The sequence below is a fragment of the Oncorhynchus kisutch genome, linkage group LG20 (assembly GCF_002021735.2).
Source record: "Oncorhynchus kisutch isolate 150728-3 linkage group LG20, Okis_V2, whole genome shotgun sequence".
NCBI classification, from domain to species: Eukaryota; Metazoa; Chordata; class Actinopteri; order Salmoniformes; family Salmonidae; genus Oncorhynchus; species Oncorhynchus kisutch.
In genome coordinates, this window is record NC_034193.2 from 574,834 (window position 1) to 602,368 (window position 27,535).

The following is a 27,535-nucleotide window of genomic DNA, read 5'->3' on the forward strand; positions in this document are numbered from 1 at the left end:
TTTGCAATTCGTTCCAGTCACAGGCAGCAGAGTACTGGAACGAAAGGCGGCCAAATGAGGTGTTGGCTTTAGGGATGATCAGTGAGATACACCTGCTGGAGCGCGTGCTACGGATGGGTGTTGCCATCGTGACCAGTGAGCTGAGATAAGGCGGAGCTTTACCTAGCATGGACTTGTAGATGACCTGGAGCCAGTGGGTCTGGCGACGAATATGTAGCGAGGGCCAGCCGGCTAGAGCATACAAGTCGCAGTGGTGGGTGGTATAAGGTGCTTTAGTTACAAAACGGATGGCACTGTGATAGACTGCATCCAGTTTGCTGAGTAGAGTGTTGGAAGCCATTTTGTAGATGACATCGCCGAAGTCGAGGATCGGTAGGATAGTCAGTTTTACTAGGGTAAGCTTGGCGGCGTGAGTGAAGGAGGCTTTGTTGCGGAATAGAAAGACGACTCTTGATTTGATTTTCGATTGGAGATGTTTGGTATGAGTCTGGAAGGAGAGTTTGCAGTCTAGCCAGACACCTAGGTACTTATAGATGTCCACATATTCTAGGTCGGAACCATCCAGGGTGGTGATGCTAGTCGGGCATGCAGGTGCAGGCAGCGAGCGGTTGAAAAGCATGCATTTGGTTTTACTAGCGTTTAAGAGCAGTTGGAGGCCACGGAAGGAGTGTTGTATGGCATTGAAGCTTGTTTGGAGGTTAGATAGCACAGTGTCCAATGACGGGCCGAAAGTATATAGAATGGTGTTGTCTGCGTAGAGGTGGATCAGGGAATCGCCCGCAGCAAGAGCAAAATCATTGATATATACAGAGAAAATAGTTGGCCCGAGAATTGAACCCTGTGGCACCCCCATAGAGACTGCCAGAGGACCGGACAGCATGCCCTCCGATTTGACACACTGAACTCTGTCTGCAAAGTAATTGGTGAACCAGGCAAGGCAGTCATCCGAAAAACCGAGGCTACTGAGTCTGCCGATAAGAATATGGTGATTGACAGAGTCGAAAGCCTTGGCAAGGTCGATGAAGACGGCTGCACAGTACTGTCTTTTATCGATGGCGGTTATGATATCGTTTAGTACCTTGAGTGTGGCTGAGGTGCACCCGTGACCGGCTCGGAAACCAGATTGCACAGCGGAGAAGGTACGGTGGGATTCGAGATGGTCAGTGACCTGTTTGTTGACTTGGCTTTCGAAGACCTTAGATAGGCAGGGCAGGATGGATATAGGTCTGTAACAGTTTGGGTCCAGGGTGTCTCCCCCTTTGAAGAGGGGGATGACTGCGGCAGCTTACCAATCCTTGGGGATCTCAGACGATATGAAAGAGAGGTTGAACAGGCTGGTAATAGGGGTTGCGACAATGGTGGCAGATAGTTTCAGAAATAGAGGGTCCAGATTGTCAAGCCCAGCTGATTTGTACGGGTCCAGGTTTTGCAGCTCTTTCAGAACATCTGCTATCTGGATTTGGGTAAAGGAGAACCTGGAGAGGCTTGGGCGAGGAGCTGCGGGGGGGGCGGAGCTGTTGGCCGAGGTTGAAGTAGCCAGGCGGAAGGCATGGCCAGCCGTTGAGAAATGCTTATTGAAGTTTTCGATAATCATGGATTTATCGGTGGTGACCGTGTTACCTAGCGTCTATGAGGGTGCCCTTGTTTACAGAGTTAGGGTTGTACCTGGTGGGTTCCTTGATGATTTGTGTGAGATTGAGGGCATCTAGCTTAGATTGTAGGACTGGCGGGGTGTTAAGCATATCCCAGTTTAGGTCACCTAACAGAACAAACTCTGAAGCTAGATGGGGGGCGATCAATTCACAAATGGTGTCCAGGGCACAGCTGGGAGCTGAGGGGGGTCAGTAGCAGGCGGCAACCGTGAGAGACTTATTTCTGGAGAGAGTAATTTTCAAAATTAGTAGTTCGAACCGTTTGGGTATGGACCTGGAAAGTATGACATTACTTTGCAGGCTATCTCTGCAGTAGACTGCAACTCCTCCCCCTTTGGCAGTTCTATCTTGACGGAAGATGTTATAGTTGGGTATGGAAATCTCTGAATTTTTGGTGGCCTTCCTGAGCCAGGATTCAGACACAGCAAGGACATCAGGGTTACATTTATCCGCCATGTTGGAGTCAACAGAAATCCGAAATAACATTATCAATATTCACTTACCTTTGATGATCTTCATCAGAATGCACTCCCAGGAATCCTAGTTCCACAATAAATGTTTGATTTGTTCGATAATGTCCATCATTTATGTCCAAATAGCTACTTTTGTCAGGGCGTTTAGTACACAAATCCAAACGCTCGTGCAGGTCCAGACGAAAAGTTATGTTACAGGTCGTAGAAACATTTCAAACTAAGTATAGAATCAATCTTTAGGATGTTTTTATCATAAATCTTCAATAATGTTCCAACCGGAGAATTCCTGCCTTTAGAAAAGTAATAGAGCGCAGGTCGCTCTCATGTGAAATGCGCGTGACCAGCACGTGGCTCTCTGCCAGACACCTGACTCATTCCCCTCTCATTCAGCCCCACATCACAGTAGAAGCCTCATTCAAGTTTTTAAAAACGGTTGACATCTAGTGAAAGCCTTAGGATGTGCAACTTGACCCATATCCCACTGTGTATTCGATAGGGGCTGAGTTGAAAATCGACCAACCTCAGATTTCCCACTTCCTGTTTGGATTTCTTCTCAGGTTTTTGCCTGCCATATGAGTTCTGTTATACCCATCATTCAAACAGTTTGGGAAACTTCAGAGTGTTTTCTATCCAAATGTACTAATAATATGCATATATTAACAACTGGGACTGAGGAGCAGGCCGTTTTCTCTGGGCACCTCTGGGCACCTTATTCTCAAACCAACCACCACATTCCACAGTTAGAACCTCATACCAGTGGTAAAGCATGGTGGTGGTGGTGTGATGGGTTGGGAATGCTTTGCTGCCTCAGGACGTGGACGAAGGAACCATGAGTTCTGCTCTGTATCAGATAATTCTACAGGAGAATGTCAGGCCATCTGTCTGGGAGCTGAAGCTGAAGTGTAGTCATACAGCAAGACAATGATCCAAAACACGCTCTCAAGTCTCCATGAAAATGTTTAAAAAGCAACAAAGTTGAAGTTTTGGAATAGCCTAGTCAAAGTTCAGATCAAAATCCCAATTGACATGTTGTGGCAAGACTTGAAATGAGCATTTGAAAACCCACAAATGTTGCTGAGTTAATTAAAGCAGTTATGCATGCAAGAGTGGGCCAAAATTCCTCCACCGCGATGTGACAGACTGATCAACATCTACAGGAAGTGCTTGGTTGGATTCGTTGCAGCTAAAGGTGTCACAAACAGTTATTGAGTGTACAGGATTTATTTTTCACATGGGGGGAATTGGGTGTTGCATAACTTTGTTAATTAAATAGGTAAACTAATTATCCATCTGATAACATTCAGTATCAACAATATGTAAAAAAATATATATATAGAAAATCAGAAATGGGGTCAAATAGTTTTTACACAGCCCTGTACTATATATTCATCAATACTTTGTCTGTTTGTTTCAGTTGAGTTTCCAGCACAAGGTGGGGGTGCTGTACTGTAAGGCGGGCCAGAGTACAGAGGAGGAGATGTACAACAACCAATCAGCTGGTCCCGCCCTCGATGAGTTCCTCGACCTATTGGGACAGAGAGTGAAACTGAAGGGATTCACCAAGTACAGAGCACAGCTTGACAACAGGAGTAAGACTATATACGCACGCACATACATACACACATACACCAATGCACACAAATCCTACCGTGAGCATCTGTAGTACTGTAAATAATGTATGGCTGCATCCCAAATTGCACCCTATTCCCCATATGGCTCTGGTCAAAAGTCGTGCACTACGTAGGGAATAGGATGCAATTTGGAACTCAAAAGGTATAATAGAAAGACATTGTTTATCTTGAGTCTTTAATACGAATGTCCTGTATGCCTCTTGTTGTGCTACACTGGCATGGTTTGTTTACCAACACGGTTTGTTTACCAACACAGTTTGTTTACCAACACGGTTTGTTTACCAACATGGTTTGTTTACATTACAGTTTGTTTACCAACACGGTTTGTTTACCATTACAGTTTGTTTACCATTACGGTTTGTTTACCATTACGGTTTGTTTACCATTACAGTTTGTTTACCATTACAGTTTGTTTACCATTACGGTTTGTTTACCATTACGGTTTGTTTACCATTACAGTTTGTTTACCATTACAGTTTGTTTACCATTACGGTTTGTTTACCATTACAGTTTGTTTACCATTAGAGTTTGTTTACCATTAGAGTTTGTTTACCATTACAGTTTGTTTACCATTAGAGTTTGTTTACCATTACAGTTTGTTTACCATTACGGTTTGTTTACCATTATGGTTTGTTTACCATTATGGTTTGTTTACCATTATAGTTTGTTTACCATTACAGTTTGTTTACCATTACGTTATGGCTAGCACTAGGGTTTCAGCTCTTGGTTTCCTCCTAGGTTTCAGCCTTCCTAGGGAGTTTTTGACCCTGAACACGCCCCTATATTACCTATTAGTGTAACGTGACACTGAACACGCCCCTAAATTACCTGTTAGTGTAACGTGACCCTGAACACGCCCCTATATTACCTATTAGTGTAACATGACCCTGAACCCGTCCCTATATTACCTATTAGTGTAACATGACCCTGAACACGCCCCTATATTCGCCCCTATATTACCTATTAGTGTAATGTGACCCTGAACACGCCCCTATATTACCTATTTGGGCGGCAGGGTAGCCTAGTGGTTAGAGTGTTGGACTAGTAACCGGAAGGTTGCAAGGTCAAACCCCCGAGCTGACAAGGTACAAATCTGTCGTTCTGCCCCTGAACAGGCAGTTAACCCACAATTCAACAAAAAGAATTTGTTCTTAACTGACTTGCCTAGTTAAATAAAGGTAAAAAAGTAGTGTAACTTGATCCTGAACACGCTCCTATATTACCTATTGGTATCATATTACCAACCCTTACTCTGACCAAGACCTGATATGATCTATCTCTGTTGCAGTGGATTCAATGAACCTGTTTCTGTTGTGAAAATCTAGCCTCTCTGTCTGTCTGTTTCTCCTCTAGCTGACTCAACAGGAACCTACTCCCTGTACACCACCTATAAGGACTATGAACTGATGTTCCATGTGTCAACCCTGCTCCCCTACACCCCCAACAACAGACAACAGGTCAGTACCCTCCCTACACCCCCAACAACAGACAACAGGTCAGTACCCTCCCTAAACCCCAACAACAGACAACAGGTCAGTACCCTCCCTAAACCCCAACAACAGACAACAGGTCAGTACCCTCCCTACACCCCAACAACAGACAACAGGTCAGTACCCTCCCTAAACCCCAACAACAGACAACGGGTCAGTACCCCCCTACACCCCCAACAACAGACAACAGGTCAGTACCCTCCCTAAACCCCAAAAACAGACAACGGGTCAGTACTCCCCGCCCCTACACCCCCAACAACAGACAACGGGTCAGTACCCCCCCTACACCCCCAACAACAGATGACAGGTCAGTACCCCCCCTACACCCCCAACAACAGATGGCAGGTCAGTAGCTACTTCCCCTTTAACATACCAGATACTGTGTGTCAGTAGGAGCAGACTGGTCCCTCCCCTTTAACATACCAGATACTGTGTGTCATTAGGAGCAGACTGGTCCCTTCCCTTTAACATACCAGATACTGTGTGTCAGTAGGAGCAGACTGGTCCCTCCCCTTTAACATACCAGATACTGTGTGTCAGTAGGAACAGACTGGTCCCTCCCCTTTAACATACCAGATACTGTGTGTCATTAGGAGCAGACTGGTCCCTCCCCTTTAACATACCAGATACTGTGTGTCATTAGGAGCAGACTGGTCCCTCCCCTTTAACATACCAGATACTGTGTGTCATTAGGAACAGACTGGTCCCTCCCCTTTAACATACCAGATACTGTGTGTCATTAGGAGCAGACTGGTCCCTCCCCTTTAACATACCAGATACTGTGTGTCATTAGGAACAGACTGGTCCCTCCCCTTTAACATACCAGATACTGTGTGTCATTAGGAACAGACTGGTCCCTCCCCTTTAACATACCAGATACTGTGTGTCATTAGGAACAGACTGGTCCCTCCCCTTTAACATACCAGATACTGTGTGTCATTAGGAACAGACTGGTCCCTCCCCTTTAACATACCAGATACTGTGTGTCAGTAGGAGCAGACTGGTCCCTCCCCTTTAACATACCATATACTGTGTGTCAGTAGGAGCAGACTGGTCCCTCCCCTTTAACATACCAGATACTGTGTGTCATTAGGAACAGACTGGTCCCTCCCCTTTAACATACCAGATACTGTGTGTCAGTAGGAGCAGACTGGTCCCTCCCCTTTAACATACCAGATACTGTGTGTCAGTAGGAACAGACTGGTCCCTCCCCTTTAACATACCAGATACTGTGTGTCATTAGGAACAGACTGGTCCCTCCCCTTTAACATACCAGATACTGTGTGTCATTAGGAGCAGACTGGTCCCTCCCCTTTAACATACCAGATACTGTGTGTCATTAGGAACAGACTGGTCCCTCCCCTTTAACATACCAGATACTGTGTGTCATTAGGAACAGACTGGTCCCTCCCCTTTAACATACCAGATACTGTGTGTCAGTAGGAGCAGACTGGTCCCTCCCCTTTAACATACCAGCTACTGTGTGTCAGTAGGAGCAGACTGGTCCCTCCCCTTTAACATACCAGATACTGTGTGTCAGTAGGAACAGACTGGTCCCTCCCCTTTAACATACCAGATACTGTGTGTCATTAGGAACAGACTGGTCCCTCCCCTTTAACATACCAGATACTGTGTGTCATTAGGAGCAGACTGGTCCCTCCCCTTTAACATACCAGATACTGTGTGTCATTAGGAGCAGACTGGTCCTGAGTTGCTCTTCTCTTCTATTTCCCAGATTTTTCCTTTTGAGCAGATCTTTTGTTTCATCTTCTGACAATCCTCTCGTTGCGTGTTGGTAATAACTGTGAGTGTTAGATCGTGAGTGTTACCATGACAACTGTGCCCTAGACATAAGTTGTTTGTTAATCAGTGTCCACTGGGTCCCAGACACCGTAGTGTGGTGTTAGTCAGACATCGAGACTGTGGAAGGTCCTCCAGATCTTTACGTGTCACAATTAACATGTCAAATAACCCTATTTGATGTGTGAAATAACACATTTTCTCTTTAATGTTGTGTGATGGCCAAGCCAAGTGCCACACTACGTTCAGTATCACTGTCAAAGCTGTTTGTAAAACAAGCTTACACACCTGTCCCTACTGATGTGTTTAGCATCAGTGTTAGGGGTAACGATAGAGTATTTAGGTTACGTTGTGGTAACAAGTAACTTAAAGCATTCATTTTTCAACTTAAGTAATCAGTTAGTTACTTTTTCAAATAAGCAAATCATTACTTTTTAATATTATTTCCCAATTATATTTTTTTTTGTACCCCAAAAATGAAAATCCCTTCACCTAAGTTCAAGCTCTGCCTGTTTCTTCAAGAGACATCAGCCTTTTCATTGTGGAAGTTTTCATTGTATTTAGTATTGGTAAAAGAAAAAGAGAAAAACATAATAAATGCTAACTGAGCCTCGGGACTAAGTAGCACCTTCAAGCCAAGCACAGCTCCACAAGAGTGGTGCAGGAAGACCCACGCCAGCCAACTGCTGTTGATGCTGGAGGACGGTGCTTCTGCTCCGAAACAGAAGATTTCTGTCTAAACCTGTCACCTCGAGAGAACTAAATGAACTTGTAGATGGCTATGTTTTGGAGGAGATGCTACCGATTTCTACTGAGTCTCCATCTTTCTGTAAGATCATAAAGAAAATCCCTATGACATGTAACAGGAAGGGGACAGTGTCTGACAGGAAGACATTTGCTAGCTACCTTAACAAAGCGTATTAAGACAGAACGGCAAACACATTTTGATGGAATACGTCTCAGTCACAGCTGACATGTGGACAGCACACAGCAAAAGTTTTATCGGAATGACAGCCGACTGGATCCATCCCTCTACTTTGCTGGGATTGCAGAAGAGTCAGGGGAAAACACACATATGATATGATTGGCCTATGTCAAAAATGGCTGATTCTGAGGAAGAAGAAACAGGGGAAGATGTTACCTTTGCAGACTTAGATGCAGTGGTTAACGGCGGTGATGACATGGATTCTGACGAAGACGACAACCAACTGATTGTTCTCCCGCCTCATCACAGGGGCGTGTCCCACACCCTCAATCTAAATACTGAACAAAAGTGTCAACGCAACGAGCAACAATTTCCAAGATTTTACTGAGTTACAGTTCAAATATGGAAATCAGTCAATTGAAATAAATTAGACCTTAATCTATGGATTTCACATGACTTGGCAGACATAGATCGGCCTGGGAGGGCATAGTCCCACCCTCCCACTGGGGAGCCACAAAAGTGCTTTACCTACAAAAGCTGTCAGACGATCCCATAGGTGAAGAAGCTAGATGTGGAAGTCCTGGGCTGACGTGGTTAAACGTGGTGTGCTGTTGTGAGACCTGTTGAACGTACTCCCAAATTCTCTAAAACGACATTGGCCATACCTAATGGTAGAGAAAGGAACATTCAGTTCTCTGGCAACAGCTCTGGTGGACATTCCTGCAGTCAACATGCCAATTTCACGCTCCCTCAAAACTTGACACATCTGTCCCACTAAACTGTCCCCAGCACAAGGTGCACCTGTGTAATGAGCATGCTGTTTATTCAGCTTATTGATATGCCACACCTGTCAGGTGGATGGTTTATCTTGACAAATGAGAAATGTTCACTAACAAGGATGTAAATAAAAATAAAATTTAAATGTTATTTGACACTGAATACAACAGGTGTAGACCTTACAGTGAAATGCTGAATACAACAGGTGTAGTAGACCTTACAGTGAAATGCTGAATACAACAGGTGTAGTAGACCTTACAGTGAAATGCTTACTTACAAGCCCTTAACCAACAATGCAGTTTTTAGAAAATACCCCAAAAAAGTAACATAATAATATTTGTACACAACATTTTAGAGCAATAAGCTTTTTGTGTCTATGGAACATTTCTGGGATTTTATTTTTCAGCTCATGAAACATGGGACCAACACTTTACATATTGTTTTTATATTTCTGTTAGCTGTATATCAAGTAATGACGTGGGAAAATGGCTGACGACAAAAGCTGTGTACAGGTGCACCACATGAAAGTCCTCGGCCCTGTGGACCAAGGTTAGTGAATCAACGGTGGCATCGGAGAGCTTGGAGGAATATAGTAGAAAGGTTCTGGTACCTTCTACAACCAGGTGCCCTGTGCAGGGTCCATCACATACCCATAGCGGAGATGAGTGACCTCTGCACCAGACTGGACATCAAGTGCTTCACAGACAGAGAATACCAGTTCCTGATAGAGTGGTGTCTAGTACTGAATCTGCTTTCCATGACCTTGGGTATCCTTCAAGGGGAAGACGACTGCCTTTATGATATTCTACAGCCCAGATGAACCGTGGCGCTGAAGGACAACCTCTCTACAGCTCTGATGAACCGTGGCGTTGAAGGACAACCTCTCTACAGCCCTGATGAACAGTGGCGTTGAAGGACAACCTCTCTACAGCCCTGATGAACAGTGGCGTTGAAGGATAACCTCTCTACAGCCCTGATGAACCGTGGCGCTGAAGGACAACCTCTCTACAGCCCTGATGAACCGTGGCGCTGAAGGACAACCTCTCTACAGCCCTGATGAACCATGGCGTTGAAGGACAACCTATTCAATAATAATTGTGCCTCAGCACACCTCTTCGTTCTTTACCACAAGGTTTAGTTTTTAATCTTTCATTATCAATTTCAGTATTTAAACATTTCAACATAATAAAGAGAATACACATCCAGGAAGAGTTTAATAAACTTTTGTATTTTATTCGATGTAAAGCTAATCTTGGAGTCCATCAAAGCAGGATTCTCATCCACGCTGGACAGCAATGAGGCTTTGCTGTTTGCAGTGACGCTTCCCAAATTCAATCTGCTCTGGGTGAGCGACGAGGTGAAAAAGACACTGTCAAGTTGCTGCTCGCTGCCAAGTGTAGTGCCCTCTCTGCTGAGGAACCACCACACAAAACACCAGCGCCTCCATCCCCTGCCTGCAAATGACTTGTTTGAGTTGGACAATACTCACAACGACAGAGACATGATGACGGTGGACAATGAGATCACTGAGTATCTGAAGTCAGCTACAGGAACGGATTCATTTAACACTTTTCCCAGGATCAAATCAAATGTATTTATAAAGCCCTTCTTACATCAGCTGATATCTCAAAGTGTTGTACAGAAACCCAGCCTAAAACCCCAAACAGTAAGCAATGTAGGTGTAGAAGCACGGTGGCTAGGAAAAACTCCCTAGAAAGGCCAAAACCTAGGAAGAAACCTAGAGAGGAACCAGGCTATGAGGGGTGGCCAGTCCTCTTCTGGCTGTGCCAGGTGGAGATTATAACAGAACATGGCCAAGATGTTCAAATGTTCATAAATGACCAGCATGGTCAAATAATAATAATCACAGTAGTTGTCGAGGGTGCAACAGGTCAGCATCTCAGGAGTAAATGTCAGTTGGCTCTTCATAGCCGATCACTACCGCTCCTGCTGGCTCTAGAGAGTTGAAAACAGCAGGATCAAGCAGATGTCTTCAAAAGTCAACACTCCAACACCACCCAGTGCGCCTGTGGATAGATATTTCAGCCTTGGGAGTCTCGTCCTGACTGCACAGAGGAATGGGCTCTCTGACAGAGACTTTGGAGGAAAGCAGTGAAATAACTGTCAGGTCAGGTTTGAATGTCATTGACTGACTGTTTTATGATGACTAATGTGTAGGTCTATGTTTTCCTTTTGAAAAGGTCTATTGCTGCTGTTATCTTTCAGGTGAAAGGTCTATTGCTGCTGTTATCTTTCAGGTGAAAGGTATATTGCTGCTGTTATCTTTCAGGTGAAAGGTCTATTGCTGTTGTTATCTTTCAGGTGAAAGGTCTATTGCTGCTGTTATCTTTCAGGTGAAAGGTCTATTGCTGCTGTTATCTTTCAGGTGAAAGGTCTATTGCTGCTGTTATCTTTCAGGTGAAAGGTCTATTGCTGTTATCTTTCAGGTGAAAGGTCTATTGCTGCTGTTATCTTTCAGGTGAAAGGTCTATTGCTGCTGTTATCTTTCAGGTGAAAGGTCTATTGCTGCTGTTATCTTTCAGGTGAAAGGTATATTGCTGCTGTTATCTTTCAGGTGAAAGGTCTATTGCTGCTGTTATCTTTCAGGTGAAAGGTATATTGCTGTTATCTTTCAGGTGAAAGGTCTATTGCTGCTGTTATCTTTCAGGTGAAAGGTATATTGCTGCTGTTATCTTTCAGGTGAAAGGTCTATTGCTGCTGTTATCTTTCAGGTGAAAGGTATATTGCTGTTATCTTTCAGGTGAAAGGTCTATTGCTGTTGTTATCTTTCAGGTGAAAGGTATATTGCTGTTATCTTTCAGGTGAAAGGTCTATTGCTGTTGTTATCTTTCAGGTGAAAGGTCTATTGCTGTTATCTTTCAGGTGAAAGGTATATTGCTGTTATCTTTCAGGTGAAAGGTATATTGCTGTTGTCTTTCAGGTGAAAGGTATATTGCTGTTGTCTTTCAGGTGAAAGGTATATTGCTGTTGTTATCTTTCAGGTGAAAGGTATATTGCTGTTATCTTTCAGGTGAAAGGTATATTGCTGTTGTTATCTTTCAGGTGAAAGGTCTATTGCTGCTGTTATCTTTCAGGTGAAAGGTCTATTGCTGCTGTTATCTTTCAGGTGAAAGGTCTATTGCTGTTATCTTTCAGGTGAAAGGTCTATTGCTGCTGTTTTCTTTCAGGTGAAAGGTCTATTGCTGCTGTTATCTTTCAGGTGAAAGGTCTATTGCTGTTATCTTTCAGGTGAAAGGTCTATTGCTGCTGTTATCTTTCAGGTGAAAGGTCTATTGCTGCTGTTATCTTTCAGGTGAAAGGTCTATTGCTGCTGTTATCTTTCAGGTGAAAGGTCTATTGCTGCTGTTATCTTTCAGGTGAAAGGTCTATTGCTGTTATCTTTCAGGTGAAAGGTCTATTGCTGCTGTTTTCTTTCAGGTGAAAGGTCTATTGCTGCTGTTATCTTTCAGGTGAAAGGTCTATTGCTGTTATCTTTCAGGTGAAAGGTCTATTGCTGCTGTTATCTTTCAGGTGAAAGGTCTATTGCTGCTGTTATCTTTCAGGTGAAAGGTCTATTGCTGCTGTTATCTTTCAGGTGAAAGGTATATTGCTGTTATCTTTCAGGTGAAAGGTCTATTGCTGCTGTTATCTTTCAGGTGAAAGGTCTATTGCTGTTATCTTTCAGGTGAAAGGTCTATTGCTGTTATCTTTCAGGTGAAAGGTATATTGCTGTTGTCTTTCAGGTGAAAGGTATATTGCTGTTGTCTTTCAGGTGAAAGGTATATTGCTGTTGTCTTTCAGGTGAAAGGTATATTGCTGTTATCTTTCAGGTGAAAGGTCTATTGCTGTTGTCTTTCAGGTGAAAGGTCTATTGCTGTTGTTATCTTTCAGGTGAAAGGTATATTGCTGTTATCTTTCAGGTGAAAGGTATATTGCTGTTGTTATCTTTCAGGTGAAAGGTCTATTGCTGTTATCTTTCAGGTGAAAGGTATATTGCTGTTGTCTTTCAGGTGAAAGGTATATTGCTGTTGTCTTTCAGGTGAAAGGTCTATTGCTGTTATCTTTCAGGTGAAAGGTATATTGCTGTTGTCTTTCAGGTGAAAGGTATATTGCTGTTGTCTTTCAGGTGAAAGGTCTATTGCTGTTATCTTTCAGGTGAAAGGTATATTGCTGTTGTCTTTCAGGTGAAAGGTATATTGCTGTTGTCTTTCAGGTGAAAGGTATATTGCTGTTGTTATCTTTCAGGTGAAAGGTCTATTGCTGCTGCTATCTTTTGTTGTATGTTTTCAGCTATACATAACCATAACCATAACCCAGACCTATACATAACCATAACCATAACCCAGACCTATACATAACCATAACCATAACCCAGAGCTATACATAACCATAACCATAACCCAGACCTATACATAACCATAACCATAACCCAGAGCTATACATAACCATAACCATAACCCAGAGCTATACATAACCATAACCATAACCCAGACCTATACATAACCATAACCATAACCCAGACCTATACATAACCATAACCATAACCCAGAGCTATACATAACCATAACCATAACCCAGAGCTATACATAACCATAACCCAGACCTATACATAACCATAACCATAACCCAGACCTATACATAACCATAGCCCAGACCTATACATAACCATAACCATAACCCAGACCTATACATAACCATAGCCCAGACCTATACATAACCATAACCCAGAGCTATACATAACCATAACCATAACCCAGAGCTATACATAACCATAACCCAGAGCTATACATAACCATAACCATAACCCAGAGCTATACATAACCATAGCCCAGACCTATACATAACCATAACCCAGAGCTATACATAACCATAACCATAACCCAGACCTATACATAACCATAACCCAGAGCTATACATAACCATAACCATAACCCAGAGCTATACATAACCATAACCCAGACCTATACATAACCATAACCATAACCCAGACCTATACATAACCATAGCCCAGACCTATACATAACCATAACCATAACCCAGACCTATACATAACCATAACCCAGAGCTATACATAACCATAACCATAACCCAGAGCTATACATAACCATAACCCAGACCTATACATAACCATAACCCAGACCTATACATAACCATAACCCAGACCTATACATAACCATAACCCAGACCTATACATAACCATAACCCAGACCTATACCTAATCAGAACCAGATTTATACATAACCATAACCCAGAGCTATACATAACCATAACCCAGACCTATACATAACCATAACCCAGAACTATACCTAATCAGAACCAGATTTATACATAACCATAACCCAGAGCTATACATAACCATAACCCAGACCTATACATAACCATAACCCAGACCTATACATAACCATAACCCAGACGTATACCTAATCTGAACCAGATTTATACATAACCATAACCCAGAGCTACAGTACCAGTCAAAAGTTTGGACACATTTAAAGGTAGTAGAATAATTGGACACATTTAATTATTGTAGAATAATAGTGAAGACATCAAAACTATGAAATAACACATATGAAATCATGTCGTAACCCCCCCCCCCCTCAAAGAAGTGTTAAAATAATCTAAATATATTTGAGATTCTTCAAAGTAGCTACCCTTTGCCTTGATGACATTTTGCACACTCTTGGCATTCTCTCAACCAGCTTCACCTGGAATGCTTTTCCAACAGTCTTAGAGGAGTTCTCACATATGCTGAGCACTTGTTAGTTGCTTTTCCTTCAATCTGTGGTCCAACTCATCCCAAACCATCTCAATTGGGTTGAGGTCGGGGGATTGTGGAGGCCAGGTCATCTGAGGCAGCACTCCATCCCTCTCCTTCTTGGTCAAATAGCCCTTACACAGCCTGGCGGTGTGTTGGGTCATTGTCCTGTTAAAAAACAAATGATAGTCCCACCAATGCAGACCAGATAGGATGGCATATCACTGCAGAGTGCTGTGGTAGCCATGCTGGTTAAGTGCGCCTTAATTTCTAAATAAATCCAACCCTGTTCCTGGAGAACTACTGTCCTATAGGTTTACACTCCAACCCTATTCCTGGAGAACTACCGTCCTATAGGTTTACACTCCAACCCTGTTCCTGGAGAACTGCCATTCAGTAGGTTTTCATCCGAAACCTAATATATTGCACCCAATCTTCTCTCCCCTCCTCCTTTCTTTCCCCTCATCCTCTCTTCTTTCCCCTCCTCCTCTCTTCTTCTCCTCCTCCTCTCTTCTTTCCCTCCTCCTCTCTTCTTCCCCTCCTCCTCTCTTCTTTCCCTCCTCCTCTCTTCTTCCCCTCCTCCTCTCTTCTTCCCCTCCTCCTCTTCTTTCCCCCTCCTCTCCTTCTTCCCCCTCCTCTCTTCTTCCCCCTCCTCTCTTCTTCCCCCTCCTCTCTTCTTCCCCCTCCTCCCCTTCTTCCCCCTCCTCTCTTCTTCCCATCCTCTCCTTCTTTCCCCTCCTCCCCTTCTTTCCCCCCTCCTCTCCTTCTTCCCCCTCCTCTCCTTCTTCCCCCTCCTCTCCTTCTTTCCCCTCCTCCCCTTCTTTCCCCCCTCCTCTCCTTCTTCCCCCTCCTCCCCTTCTTTCCCCTCCTCCTCCCCTTCTTTCCCCTCCTCCCCTTCTTTTCCCCCTTCTCTCTTCTTCCCCCTCCTCTCCTTCTCCCCCTCCTCTCCTTCTTCCCCTCCTCCTCTCTTCTTACCCCTCCTCTCCTTCTTTCCCCTCCTCTCTTCTTTCCCCTCCTCCCCTTCTTTCCCCTTCTCTCCTTCTTCCCCCTCCTCCCCTTCTTTCCCCTCCTCCTCTCTTCTTCCCCCTCCTCTCCTTCTTCCCCCTCCTCTCCTTCTTCCCCCTCCTCTCCTTCTTTCCCCTCCTCCCCTTCTTTCCCCCCTCCTCCCCTTCTTTCCCCTCCTCCCCTTCTTTCCCCTCCTCCTCCCCTTCTTTCCCCTCCTCCCCTTCTTTTCCCCCTTCTCTCTTCTTCCCCCTCCTCTCCTTCTCCCCCTCCTCTCCTTCTTCCCCTCCTCCTCTCTTCTTACCCCTCCTCTCTTCTTTCCCCTCCTCTCTTTTTTCCCCTCCTCCCCTTCTTTCCCCTTCTCTCCTTCTTCCCCCTCCTCCCCTTCTTTCCCCTCCTCCTCTCTTCTTCCCCCTCCTCTCCTTCTTTCCCCTCCTCCCCTTCTTTCCCCCCTCCTTTCCTTCTTCCCCCTCCTCTCCTTATTTCCCCTCCTCCCCTTCTTTCCCCTCTCCTCTCCTTCTTTCCCCTCCTCCTCTCTTCTTCCCCCTCCTCTCCTTCTCCCCCTCCTCTCTTCTTCCCCCTCCTCTCCTTCTCCCCCTCCTCTCTTCTTCCCCCTCCTCTCCTTCTTTCCCCTCCTCTCTTCTTTCCCCTCCTCTCCTTCTTTCCCCTCCTCTCTTCTTTCCCCTCCTTCTCTCCTTCTTCCCCCTCCTCCCCTTCTTTCCCCTCCTCCCCTTCTTTCCCCTCCTCTCCTTCTTCCCCCTCCTCCCCTTCTTTCCCCTCCTCCCCTTCTTTTCCCTCCTCCTCCCCTTCTCTCCCCTCCTCCCCTTCTTTTCCCCTCCTCCCCTTCTTTTTCCTCCTCCCCTTCTTTCCCCTCCTCTCTTCTTTCCCCTCCTCCCCTTCTTTCCCCTCCTCCTCCCCTTCTTTCCCCTCCTCCCCTTCTTTCCCCTCCTACTCCCCTTCTTTCCCCTCCTCCCCTTCTTTTCCCCCTTCTCTCTTCTTTCCCCTCCTCTTTTTTTCCCTCCACCCTCCCCAATCCACCTCTTAATCTTCCTTGTTTACCCTGTCTGTTGCCCCTCAGCACCTCTCCATGGCAACTATCAGCACCTCTCCATGGCAACCACTCTATCAGGTTAACTGTCAGTTCCCTATGTGATTAATAAATCCCCATGATTATGGAGATGTAGAATATTGCATTCTGGGATCCTTTCTCCAACTTGTGTCATCTTCCTTTAGGTGTCACTGTCTGGGCAACCGGCAAAGTCATAAACCCTGACCATTTCTACCATTTCACCTCTTAATAAATCCCAACATTAAAATAACACCCAAATAATTGTTTTGTTTTACATGAATAACACTCCCTCTCTCTCTCTCTCTCTCTCTCTCTCTTCCTCCTCCTCTCTCTCTCTCTCTCTCCCCCCCTCTCTCTCCCCCCTCTCTTTTTCTCCCCACAGCTCCTGAGGAAGAGGCACATAGGGAACGACATTGTGACCATTGTGTTTCAGGAACCGGGGACTCTGCCCTTCACCCCTAAAAACATCCGCTCACACTTCCAACACGTCTTTGTCATCGTCAAGGTCCACAACCCCTGTACTGAGAACGTCTGCTACAGGTACACACACAACCCCTGTACTGAGAACATCTGTTACAGGTACACACACACACACACACACACACACACACACACACACACACACACACACACACACACACACACACACACACACACACACACACACACACACACACACAGGGGAGGATGGCTAACAGCAGATTAAACAGGGGAGGTGGAAGAGGAGGGAGGAACGAGCAGAGGGGTGGAAGCACATGTTTCGTACTGTAGGTAACGTCGCCTTAAGATGTCAATTACAGCAACACCACATTTCAGGCCAAGGAAAATATCTTAGTAAACTAAGTAACACATGGATTATGGCATCGACTAAGCTATTCTTATTCTTAACACCCTCCAGACCATTCAGAAAATTAATGGCTCATCCAACATATAACTCTGACGATTAGAAGGAACTGTATCTGAGGTTGAGGCCTGCGTCCCAAACGGGGCACTGTTCCCTACATAGTGCCCTACTTTTGACCAAAGACCACAGGGCTCTGGAAAAGTAGTGCACTACTCTATGTAGAGAATACGGTGTCATTAGGGACTGTCCGACAATAGTATTCACTCTGTCTGCTAATGCTTCTCTGCGTTTTTTTTTGTGTTTTGAAATGTCACGACTCCACAGTAATGTCTGGAAATCACTAGGAGCCATCATGACTCCACAGTAATGTCTGAAAATCACTAGGAGCCATCATGACTCCACAGTAGTGTCTGGAAATCACTAGGAGCCATCATGACTCCACAGTAATGTCTGGAAATCACTAGGAGCCATCATGCCTCCACAGTAGTGTCTGGAAATCTCTAGGAGCCATCATGACTCCACAGTAATGTCTGGAAATCACTAGGAGCCGTCAAGACTCCACAGTAATGTCTGAAAATCACTAGAGGCCGTCAAGACTACACAGTAATGTCTGGAAATCACTAGGAGCCGTCAAGACTCCACAGTAATGTCTGAAAATCACTAGGAGCCATCATGACTCCACAGTAATGTCTGGAAATCACTAGGAGCCATCATGACTCCACAGTAATGTCTGGAAATCACTAGGAGCCATCATGACTCCACAGTAATGTCTGGAAATCACTAGGAGCCATCATGACTCCACAGTAATGTCTGGAAATCACTAGGAGCCATCATGCCTCCACAGTAGTGTCTGGAAATCTCTAGGAGCCATCATGACTCCACAGTAATGTCTGGAAATCACTAGGAGCCGTCAAGACTCCACAGTAATGTCTGAAAATCACTAGAGGCCGTCAAGACTACACAGTAATGTCTGGAAATCACTAGGAGCCGTCAAGACTCCACAGTAATGTCTGAAAATCAGTAGGAGCCATCATGACTCCACAGTAATGTCTGGAAATCACTAGGAGCCATCATGACTCCACAGTAATGTTTAGAAATCACTAGGATAGTTTGAAATAACCCCGTCCTCTCTTTTTGCCTCTCTCTCTCTCTTTCCTCTCTCTCACACCCCTCTACAGCGTTGCTGTCTCTCGTTCTAAAGATGTCCCTCTGTTCGGCCCTCCAATCCCCAAGGCAGTGACCTTCCCCAAGTCCGCTGTGTTCCGAGACTTCCTATTGGCCAAGGTCATCAATGGGGAGAACGCCGCCCACAAATCTGAGAAGTTCCGTGCCATGGCAACCAGAACGCGCCAGGAGTACCTCCGCGACCTGGCCGAGAACTTCGTGTCCACGGCGACCATGGACTCGGCTGTGAAGTTCAGTTTCATCACACTGGGAGCCAAGAAGAAAGAGAAGACCAAACCTCGTAAAGACGCTCACCTGTTCTCTGTCGGCGCCATCACCTGGTCCGTCACCGCACGGGACTTTGGCCAATCAGCAGACGTGGACTGTCTCTTGGGCGTGTCCAACGAGTTCATCATTTTAATAGAGGAGCAGTCTAAGAACGTGGTCTTCAACTGTTCCTGTCGTGATGTCATCGGATGGACATCTGGGATTATTAGCATCAAGATCTTCTACGAGAGAGGAGAGTGTGTGCTGTTGTCTGCTCAGGATGGATGTGAAGAAGATATACGAGAAATGGTGCAGAGACTAGAGGTAATTCATCTGGGTTAGGGTCAGGGGTTAGGGTCAGAGGTCAGGTTAGGATTATTGTTCACTTATCTCTTCTATCTCCATGTTTCAGTATGAATGGAGTATCTCACATTTGACCAAAGGTGATTTGGAGAAAGAATTCAGTGATATATGGAATTAATTAGATAAACAAAGAACAATATATGTTCACTGTCAAGGGTCTATTTCCAATTGGCTTTATCAAACCAACAGCCATTCTCTGCCAGCCCCCCACCTCTTCACCCCCCTTTAGAGGAAGTCAACCCTTCACATATCAGAAGAAAAGGTATGTTTGTTCTTCTGGATGTAGTCTCAGCACTTGGCCTCTTGATAAACGTGTTGTAGATGACTATAAAGCAGGATTAAGTTGTACCTACTTACTGTAGGGAACCGGTACCTGTTGTCAACCATGTGTTTCCTCCCTAGGTGTGTCCTGTTTGAACACCTCCTGTTACCTTGTGCTTCCTTTCTCCTTCTTTCTATCCTTACTTATTAGTTGTTTTCCTCTAGGCCCTTTAGTGTTTTGAGTGTGATCCCTGTGCTTGTAGCTATGTCAACCAAATGATTAACGTACACCTTTACACCAGTCTATTAAGCCTTGTGTGTTTCATGTCAACCCAACATCCCAGATGTAGGCCTTACATGTACAGCTCGCCCGGTCTCTCCTCTGCTGTGCCATCCTTGGTCTCTCTTCTCCTGTGCCATCCTTGGTCTTTCTTCTCCTGTGCCATCCTTGGTCTCTCTTCTCCTGTGCCATCCTTGGTCTCTCTTCTCCTGTGCCATCCTTGGTCTCCCCTCTCCTGTGCCATCCTTGGTCTCTCTTCTCCTGTGCCATCCTTGGTCTCTCTTCTCCTGTGCCATCCTTGGTCTCTCCTCTCCTGTGCCATCCTTGGTCTCTCCTCTCTTGTGCCATCCTTGGTCTCTCTTCTCCTGTGCCATCCTTGGTCTCTCCTCTCCTGTGCCATCCTTGGTCTCTCCTCTCCTGTGCCATCCTTGGTCTCTCCTCTCCTGAGCCATCCCTGGTCTCTCTTCTCCTGTGCCATCCTTGGTCTCTCTTCTCCTGTGCCATCCTTGGTCTCTCTTCTCCTGTGCCATCCTTGGTCTCTCTTCTCCTGTGCCATCCTTGGTCTCTCTTCTCCTGTGCCATCCTTGGTCTCCCCTCTCCTGTGCCATCCTTGGTCTCCCTTCTCCTGTGCCATCCTTGGTCTCTCTTCTCCTGTGCCATCCTTGGTCTCTCTTCTCCTGTCCCATCCTTGGTCTCTCTTCTCCTGTGCCATCCTTGGTCTCTCCTCTCCTGTGCCATCCTTGGTCTCTCCTCTCCTGTGCCATCCTTGGTCTCTCGTCCCCTGTGCCATCCTTGGTCTCTCCTCTCCTGTGCCATCCTTGGTCTCTCCTCTCCTGTGCCATCCTTGGTCTCTCCTCTCCTGTGCCATCCTTGGTCTCTCCTCTCCTGTGCCATCCTTGGTCTCTCTTCTCCTGTGCCATCCTTGGTCTCTCTTCTCCTGTGGCAATCTTGGTCTCTCTTCTCCTGTGCCATCCTTGGTCTCTCCTCTCCTGTGCCATCCCTGGTCTCTCTTCTCCTTTGCCATCTCTGGTCTCTCCTCTCCTGTGCCATCCTTGGTCTCTCTTCTCCTGTGCCATCCTTGGTCTCTGTTCTCCTGTGCCATCCTTGGTCTCTCTTCTCCTGTGCCATCCTTGGTCTCTCCTCTCCTGTGCCATCCTTGGTCTCTCTTCTGCTGTGCCATCCTTGGTCTCTCTTCTCCTGTGCCAGCCTGGCCCAGCTGGCCTACCTCCCCTATGGGTCAGTCAGTGACATCAGTAGGTCTGCTGGGTCACAAAACTTTCAATACATGTGACTTTTTTGACTTGAATGCCAAGACGTTTAAGAGATAAAGGGGGTTAAAGTTGACTGCATCCTGAATGTTCTACATACCCCACCATACCATGATACCTCCATGTATTCATCACTGGAAAATATACATGTTTTGGTATTGATATCATTTATCATTTAGTTGTCAAACTATTTCATAATTTCTAGAAAATATTTCATATGTCAATGTTGACTATTAAACTGAACGTCAGTTATATAAAAACTCTGATTATTTTCATTATTATTATGATTTTCACAAACAGAAATGGTCATTTATTTACCTTCTTTGGTGAGAGGACCTCCAACCTTCTTTGGTGAGAGGACCTCCAACCTTCTTTGGTGAGAGGACCTCCAACCTTCTTTGGTGAGAGGACCTCCAACCATCTTTGGTGAGAGGACCTCCAACCTTCTTTGGTGAGAGGACCTCCAACCTTCTTTGGTGAGAGGACCTCCAATCTTCTTTGGTGAGAGGACCTCCAACCTTCTTTGGTGAGAGGACCTCCAAGCTTCTTTGGTGAGAGGGTCTCCAACCTTCTTTGGTGAGAGGACCTCCAACCATCTTTGGTGAGAGGACCTCCAACCATCTTTGGTGAGAGGACCTCCAACCATCTTTGTGGTAGTGTTTGGTACCAGTCCAATTTGATTCCCATTTTAGTACATATACAGTTGAAGTCTGAAGTTCACATACACCTTAGCCAAAAACATTTAAACGCAGTTTTTCACCATTCCTGACATTTAATCCTAGTAAAAATTCCCTGTCTTAGGTCAGTTAGGATCACCACTTTATTTTAAGAATGTGAAATGTCAGAATAATAGTAGAGAATTATTTATTTCAGCTTTTATTTCTTTCTTCACATTCCCAGTGGGTCAGAAGTTTACATACACTCAATGAATATTTGATAGCATTGCCTTTAAATTGTTTAACTTGGGTCAAATGTTTTGGATAGCCTTCCATAAGCTTCCCACAATAAGTTGGGTGAATTCTGGCCCACTCCTCCTGACAGAGCTGGTGTAACTGAATCAGGTTTGTAGGCCTCCTTGCTGGCACACGCTATTTCAGTTCTGCCCAAAACTGTTCTATAGGCTTGAGGTCAGGGCTTTGTGATGGCCACTCCAATACTTTGACTTTGTTGTCCTTAAGCCATTTTGCCACAACTTTGGAAGTATGCTTGGGGTGACTGTACATTTGGAAGACCCATTTGCAACCAAGCTTTAACTTCCTGACTGATGTCTTGAGATTTTGCTTCAATATATCCACATATTTTTCTTCTCTCATGATGCCATCTATTTTGTGAAGTTCACCAGTCCCTCCTGCAGCAAAGCACCCCCACAAGATGATGCTGCCACCCCCATGCTTCAAGGTTGGGACGGTGTTCTTTGGCTTGCAAGCCTCCCCCTTTTTCCTCCAAACATAACGATGGTCATTATGGCCAAACATTTATATTTTTGTTTCATCAGACCAGAGGACATGTCACCAAAAGTACAATCTTTGTCCCCATGTGCAGTTGCAAACCGTAGTCTGGCTTTTTTATGGTTGTTTTGGAGCAGTGGCTTCTTCCTTGCTGAACAGCATTTCAGGTTATGTCAATATAGGACTCGTTTTTACTCGGGATATAGATACTTGTTTACCTGTTTCCTCCAGCATCTTCACAAGGTCCTTTGCTGTTGTTCTGGGAATGATTTGCACTTTTCGCACCAAAGTAAGTTCATCTCTAGGAGGCAGAACGCCTCCTGAGTAGTATGACAGCTGTGTGGTCCCATGGTGTTTATAGTTGTGTACTATTGTTTGTACAGATGAGCGTGGTACCTTCAGGTGTTTGGAAATTGCTCCCAAGGATGAACCAGACTTGTGGAGGTCTACAATTGTTTGATGTTACCATGATGTCAAGCAAGGAGGCACTGCGTTTGAAGGTAGGCCTTGAAATACATCCATAGGTACAATTCCAATTGACTCAAATTATGTCAATTAGCCTATCAGAAGCTTCTAAAGCCATGACATAATTTCTGGAATTTTCCAAGCTGTTTAAAGGCACAGTCAACTTCTGACCCACTGGAATTGTGATTCAGTGAATTATAAGTTAAATCATTTCTCTGTAAAAAACAATTTGGAAAAATTTGTTGTTTCATGCACAAAGTAGATTTCCTAACGACTTGCCAAAACTATGGTTTGTTAACAAGAAATGTGTGGAGTGGTTGAAAAAACAGTTTTAATGACTCCAACCTAAGTGTATTTAAACTTACGACTTCAACTGTATCACCAAAACATGACACCTCCTCTGTATTCAAGAGCCTCACCGATGGCGCAATACTAACACCTCACGTTATGTCAAATAGGGTCTAGGCTACAACATATGCAAATATCAGATCAGCAAATATCAGATTTGTCTTTTTTTAGATTGTCGTCTGGGGTAAAAAAAAACTATTATAAAAAGAAGAAAATTCAAGAAATTGTCAAATAGTTTGACAAGCTAATTAAGCTTTTAAATGAAATCAAACTCAGCTGTTTTTCTTTTCCAGTGATGAAGACATGGATGTATCATGATATTGTGGGGTATGCGAAGAAAATCAACTTTGAGAACTTTAATCTCTTGAATGTTCTGACATTCAAGTGCAAAAAGTCCCTTCCTGAACACTTCCACAATAGGCAAATATGTGGGTTTCCTTCAAATCAAAAGGGGTCACAAAGGGATTGAAATCAAATGGATTTACACTGCTTTGATTTTATGGCGATTTTATGTTCCAAACATATTGCTTGCTATACTGTATGTCTGCTGCAGAGAGACAAGAGAACCATCGGAAAACAAGCTTTGATCTGTCATGGAAAGGAAAGTGATGAAAACATGTTGGCTATTTAAAAACAAGAGAACAAGCTATAGGAGTTGTGGCTCAGGTACAGACAACTACCGGCAGCTAACCCTACCTAGCAAAAATATTTGGCTCTCTTTTCAGTTATAAAGCTATTTTACAACAACTCCTGCTGTACCTAATGTCATTACTAACCTTTACACGTACGAGTCACCATACCCGGTCTCAGGGATGTCTAACTCTGGATTTCCTTCATCTCTACAGAGTTAAATCAGCTTTTAGTTTTTCTACACTTGTGGAATAATCTCCCATATTCTCTTCAATTTGAGGTGTTTGGTGCCTCTATTGCAATTCAGACAGCTGAAGTGTTTGGTACCTCTGTTGCAATTCAGACTGCTGAAGTGTTTGGTACCTCTGTTGCAATTCAGACTGCTGAAGTGCTTGCTACCTCTATTGCAATTCAGACTGCTGAAGTGCTTGGTACCTCTATTGCAATTCAGACTGCTGAAGTGCTTGGTACCTCTATTGCAATTCAGACTGCTTAAGTGTTTGGTACCTCTAGGGCAATTCAGACTGCCGAAGTGTTTGGCACCTCTAGGGCAATTCAGACTGATTAAGTGTTTGGCACCTCTAGGGCAAGTCAGACTGCCGAAGTGTTTGGCACCTCCAGGGCAATTCAGACTGCTGAAGTGTTTGGCACCTCTAGGGCAATTCAGACTGCTGAAGTGTTTGGCACCTCTAGGGCAATTCAGACTGCTGAAGTACTTGGTACCTCTATTGCAATTCAGACTGCTGAAGTGTTTGGTACCTCTGGGGCAATTCAGACTGCTGAAGTGTTTGGTACCTCTAGGGCAATTCAGACTGCCGAAGTGTTTGGCACCTCTAGGGCAATTCAGACTGCTGAAGTGTTTGGTACCTCTAGGGCAATTCAGACTGCTGAAGTTTTTGGTACCTCTATTGCAATTCAGACTACTGAAGTGCTTGGTACCTCTATTGCAATTCAGACTGCTGAAGTGTTTGGTACCTCTAGGGCAATTCAGACTGCTGAAGTGTTTGGTACCTCTAGGGCAATTCAGACTGCTGAAGTGCTTGGTACCTCTATTGCAATTCAGACTGCTTAAGTGTTTGGTTCCTCTAGGGCAATTCAGACTGCTGAAGTGTTTGGTACCTCTAGGGCAATTCAGACTGCCGAAGTGTTTGGCACCTCTAGGGCAATTCAGACTGTTGAAGTGTTTGGCACCTCGAGGGCAATTCAGACTGCTGAAGTGTTTGGCACCCCCAGGGCAATTCAGACTGCTGAAGTGCTTGGTACCTCTATTGCAATTCAGACTGCTGAAGTGTTTGGTACCTCTGGGGCAATTCAGACTGCTGAAGTGTTTGGTACCTCTAGGGCAATTCAGACTGCTGAAGTGTTTGGTACCTCGAGGGCAATTCAGACTGCTGAAGTGTTTGGCACCTCTAGGGCAATTCAGACTGCTGAAGTGTTTGGTACCTCTAGGGCAATTCAGACTGCTGAAGTTTTTGGTACCTCTATTGCAATTCAGACTACTGAAGTGCTTGGTACCTCTATTGCAATTCAGACTGCTGAAGTGTTTGGTACCTCTAGGGCAATTCAGACTGCTGAAATGTTTGGTACCTCTAGGGCAATTCAGACTGCTGAAGTGCTTGGTACCTCTATTGCAATTCAGACTGCTTAAGTGTTTGGTTCCTCTAGGGCAATTCAGACTGCTGAAGTGTTAGGTACCTCTAGGGCAATTCAGACTGCCGAAGTGTTTGGCACCTCTAGGGCAATTCAGACTGCTGAAGTGTTTGGCACCTCTAGGGCAATTCAGACTGCTGATTGGGGACCTTTTTGATGAAGAATGAGTTTATTTTCTATGATGGTGTTTTGTATTCCTGTTTTGCATTTCGTAATTGTATTTCATGTGTATCTTTGTAATTAGAGGGCTCATTTGTTAAACAGACCTTGGTCTCATCATGAGTCATGACTCCCTGTCAAAATAAAGGTTAGATAACAACGATATAAGAGGCCCCCTCTAGGGCAGGTGACCTAGCTACCTGGGGTGTTGCCTATGTTACCTAGCTACCTGGGGGGATGCCTATGTTACCTAACTACCTGGGGTGTTGCCTATATGTTACCTAGCTACCTGGGGTGTTGCCTATGTTACCTAGCTACCTGGGGTGTTACCTATGTTACCTAGCTACCTGGGGTGTTGCCTATGTTACCTAGCTACCTGGGGTGTTGCCTATGTTACCTAGCTACCTGGGGTGTTGCCTATGTGACCTAGCTACCTGGGGTGTTGCCTATGTTACCTAGCTACCTGGGGTGATGCCTATGTTACCTAGCTACCTGGGGTGTTGCCTATGTTACCTAGCTACCTGGGGTGATGCCGATGTGACCCAGCTACCTGGGGTGTTGCCTATATGTTACCTAGCTACCTGGGGTGTTGCCTATGTTACCTAGCTACCTGGGGTGTTACCTATTTTACCTAGCTACCTGGGGTGTTGCCTATGTGACCTAGCTACCTGGGGTGTTGCCTATGTTACCTAGCTACCTGGGGTGATGCCTATGTTACCTAGCTACCTGGGGTGTTGCCTATGTTACCTAGCTACCTGGGGTGAGGCCCATTTTTAAAATATATCTATTTTTTACCTTTATTTAATGATGATGATCCATCCCAGTCTAAACTGTACAGTACATGATGCTGATCCAACCCAGTCTAAACTGTACAGCACATGATGCTGATCCAACCCAGTCTAAACTGTGTAGCACATGATGCTGATCCAAACCAGTCTAAAATGTACAGTACATAATGCTGATCCAACCCAGTCTAAACTGTGTAGCACAAGATGCTGATCCAAACCAGTTTAAACTGTACAGTACATAATGCTGATCCAACCCAGTCTAAACTGTGTAGCACAAGATGCTGATCCAAACCAGTTTAAAATGTACAGTTACATAATGCTGATCCAACCCAGTGTAAACTGTGTAGCACAAGATGCTGATCCAAACCAGTTTAAAATGTACAGTTACATAATGCTGATCCAACCCAGTGTAAACTGTGTAGCACATGATGCTGATCCAAACCAGTTGAAAAGGGGAGGAGGGGAGAGGCAGTATCGTTCTATCTGTGTAGACTAATAATAGAACCTGTTGTATGCCCATGGCCTCTCGTCTCAGTGAGCAGACACACTGCTTCTGTCCTCGTATTAAAGTAACTCTGAACTCAGCCCACATTTTTTCATCTTGTCCAACCTTTTCTCTCTTCTGTTCTCCTCCTTCTCCCCGTCCTCTTCTGTCCTTGTCCTGTTAAAACAGCCCTGCAGTTAGCACGGACCCTTCTCCCCGTTATTTTCCTCCTCCTCTCCTCTTCTCCGAACCTGTCTGTCTGTCTGTCTGTCTCCCTCCTACCCAGGATGTTGTGGTTCATCTCACATCCACTTAGCTCTGTGTTAGTTACATGATGGGGTTCCTGTCCTGAGTATCCATAAGTTGGTTATTGGGTCTCTACACAGTCAGCCGGCTGCTTCCCCTAGTCTGCACAACACAGGGCAGTACAACAGTGAGGCAGTACAACAGTGAGGCAGTACAACAGTGAGGCAGTACAACACTGAGGCAGCACAACACTGAGGCAGTACAACACTGAGGCAGTACAACAATGAGGCAGTACA

General features: G+C 44.9%; 1 protein-coding gene across 1 annotated transcript in view; it reads left to right on the forward strand.

Moving 5' to 3' along the window:
- The window catches only part of LOC109884963 (signal-induced proliferation-associated 1-like protein 2), a gene marked incomplete in the record, with an annotated part of 384,885 nt that overhangs the window by 163,771 nt on the left and 193,579 nt on the right, over window positions 1-27,535 (forward strand). Inside the window, 4 exon segments of the mRNA XM_031799971.1 lie at window positions 3,540-3,714; window positions 5,110-5,213; window positions 16,957-17,114; window positions 18,597-19,173. Coding sequence (XP_031655831.1) covers window positions 3,540-3,714; window positions 5,110-5,213; window positions 16,957-17,114; window positions 18,597-19,173 — 1,014 coding nt within the window.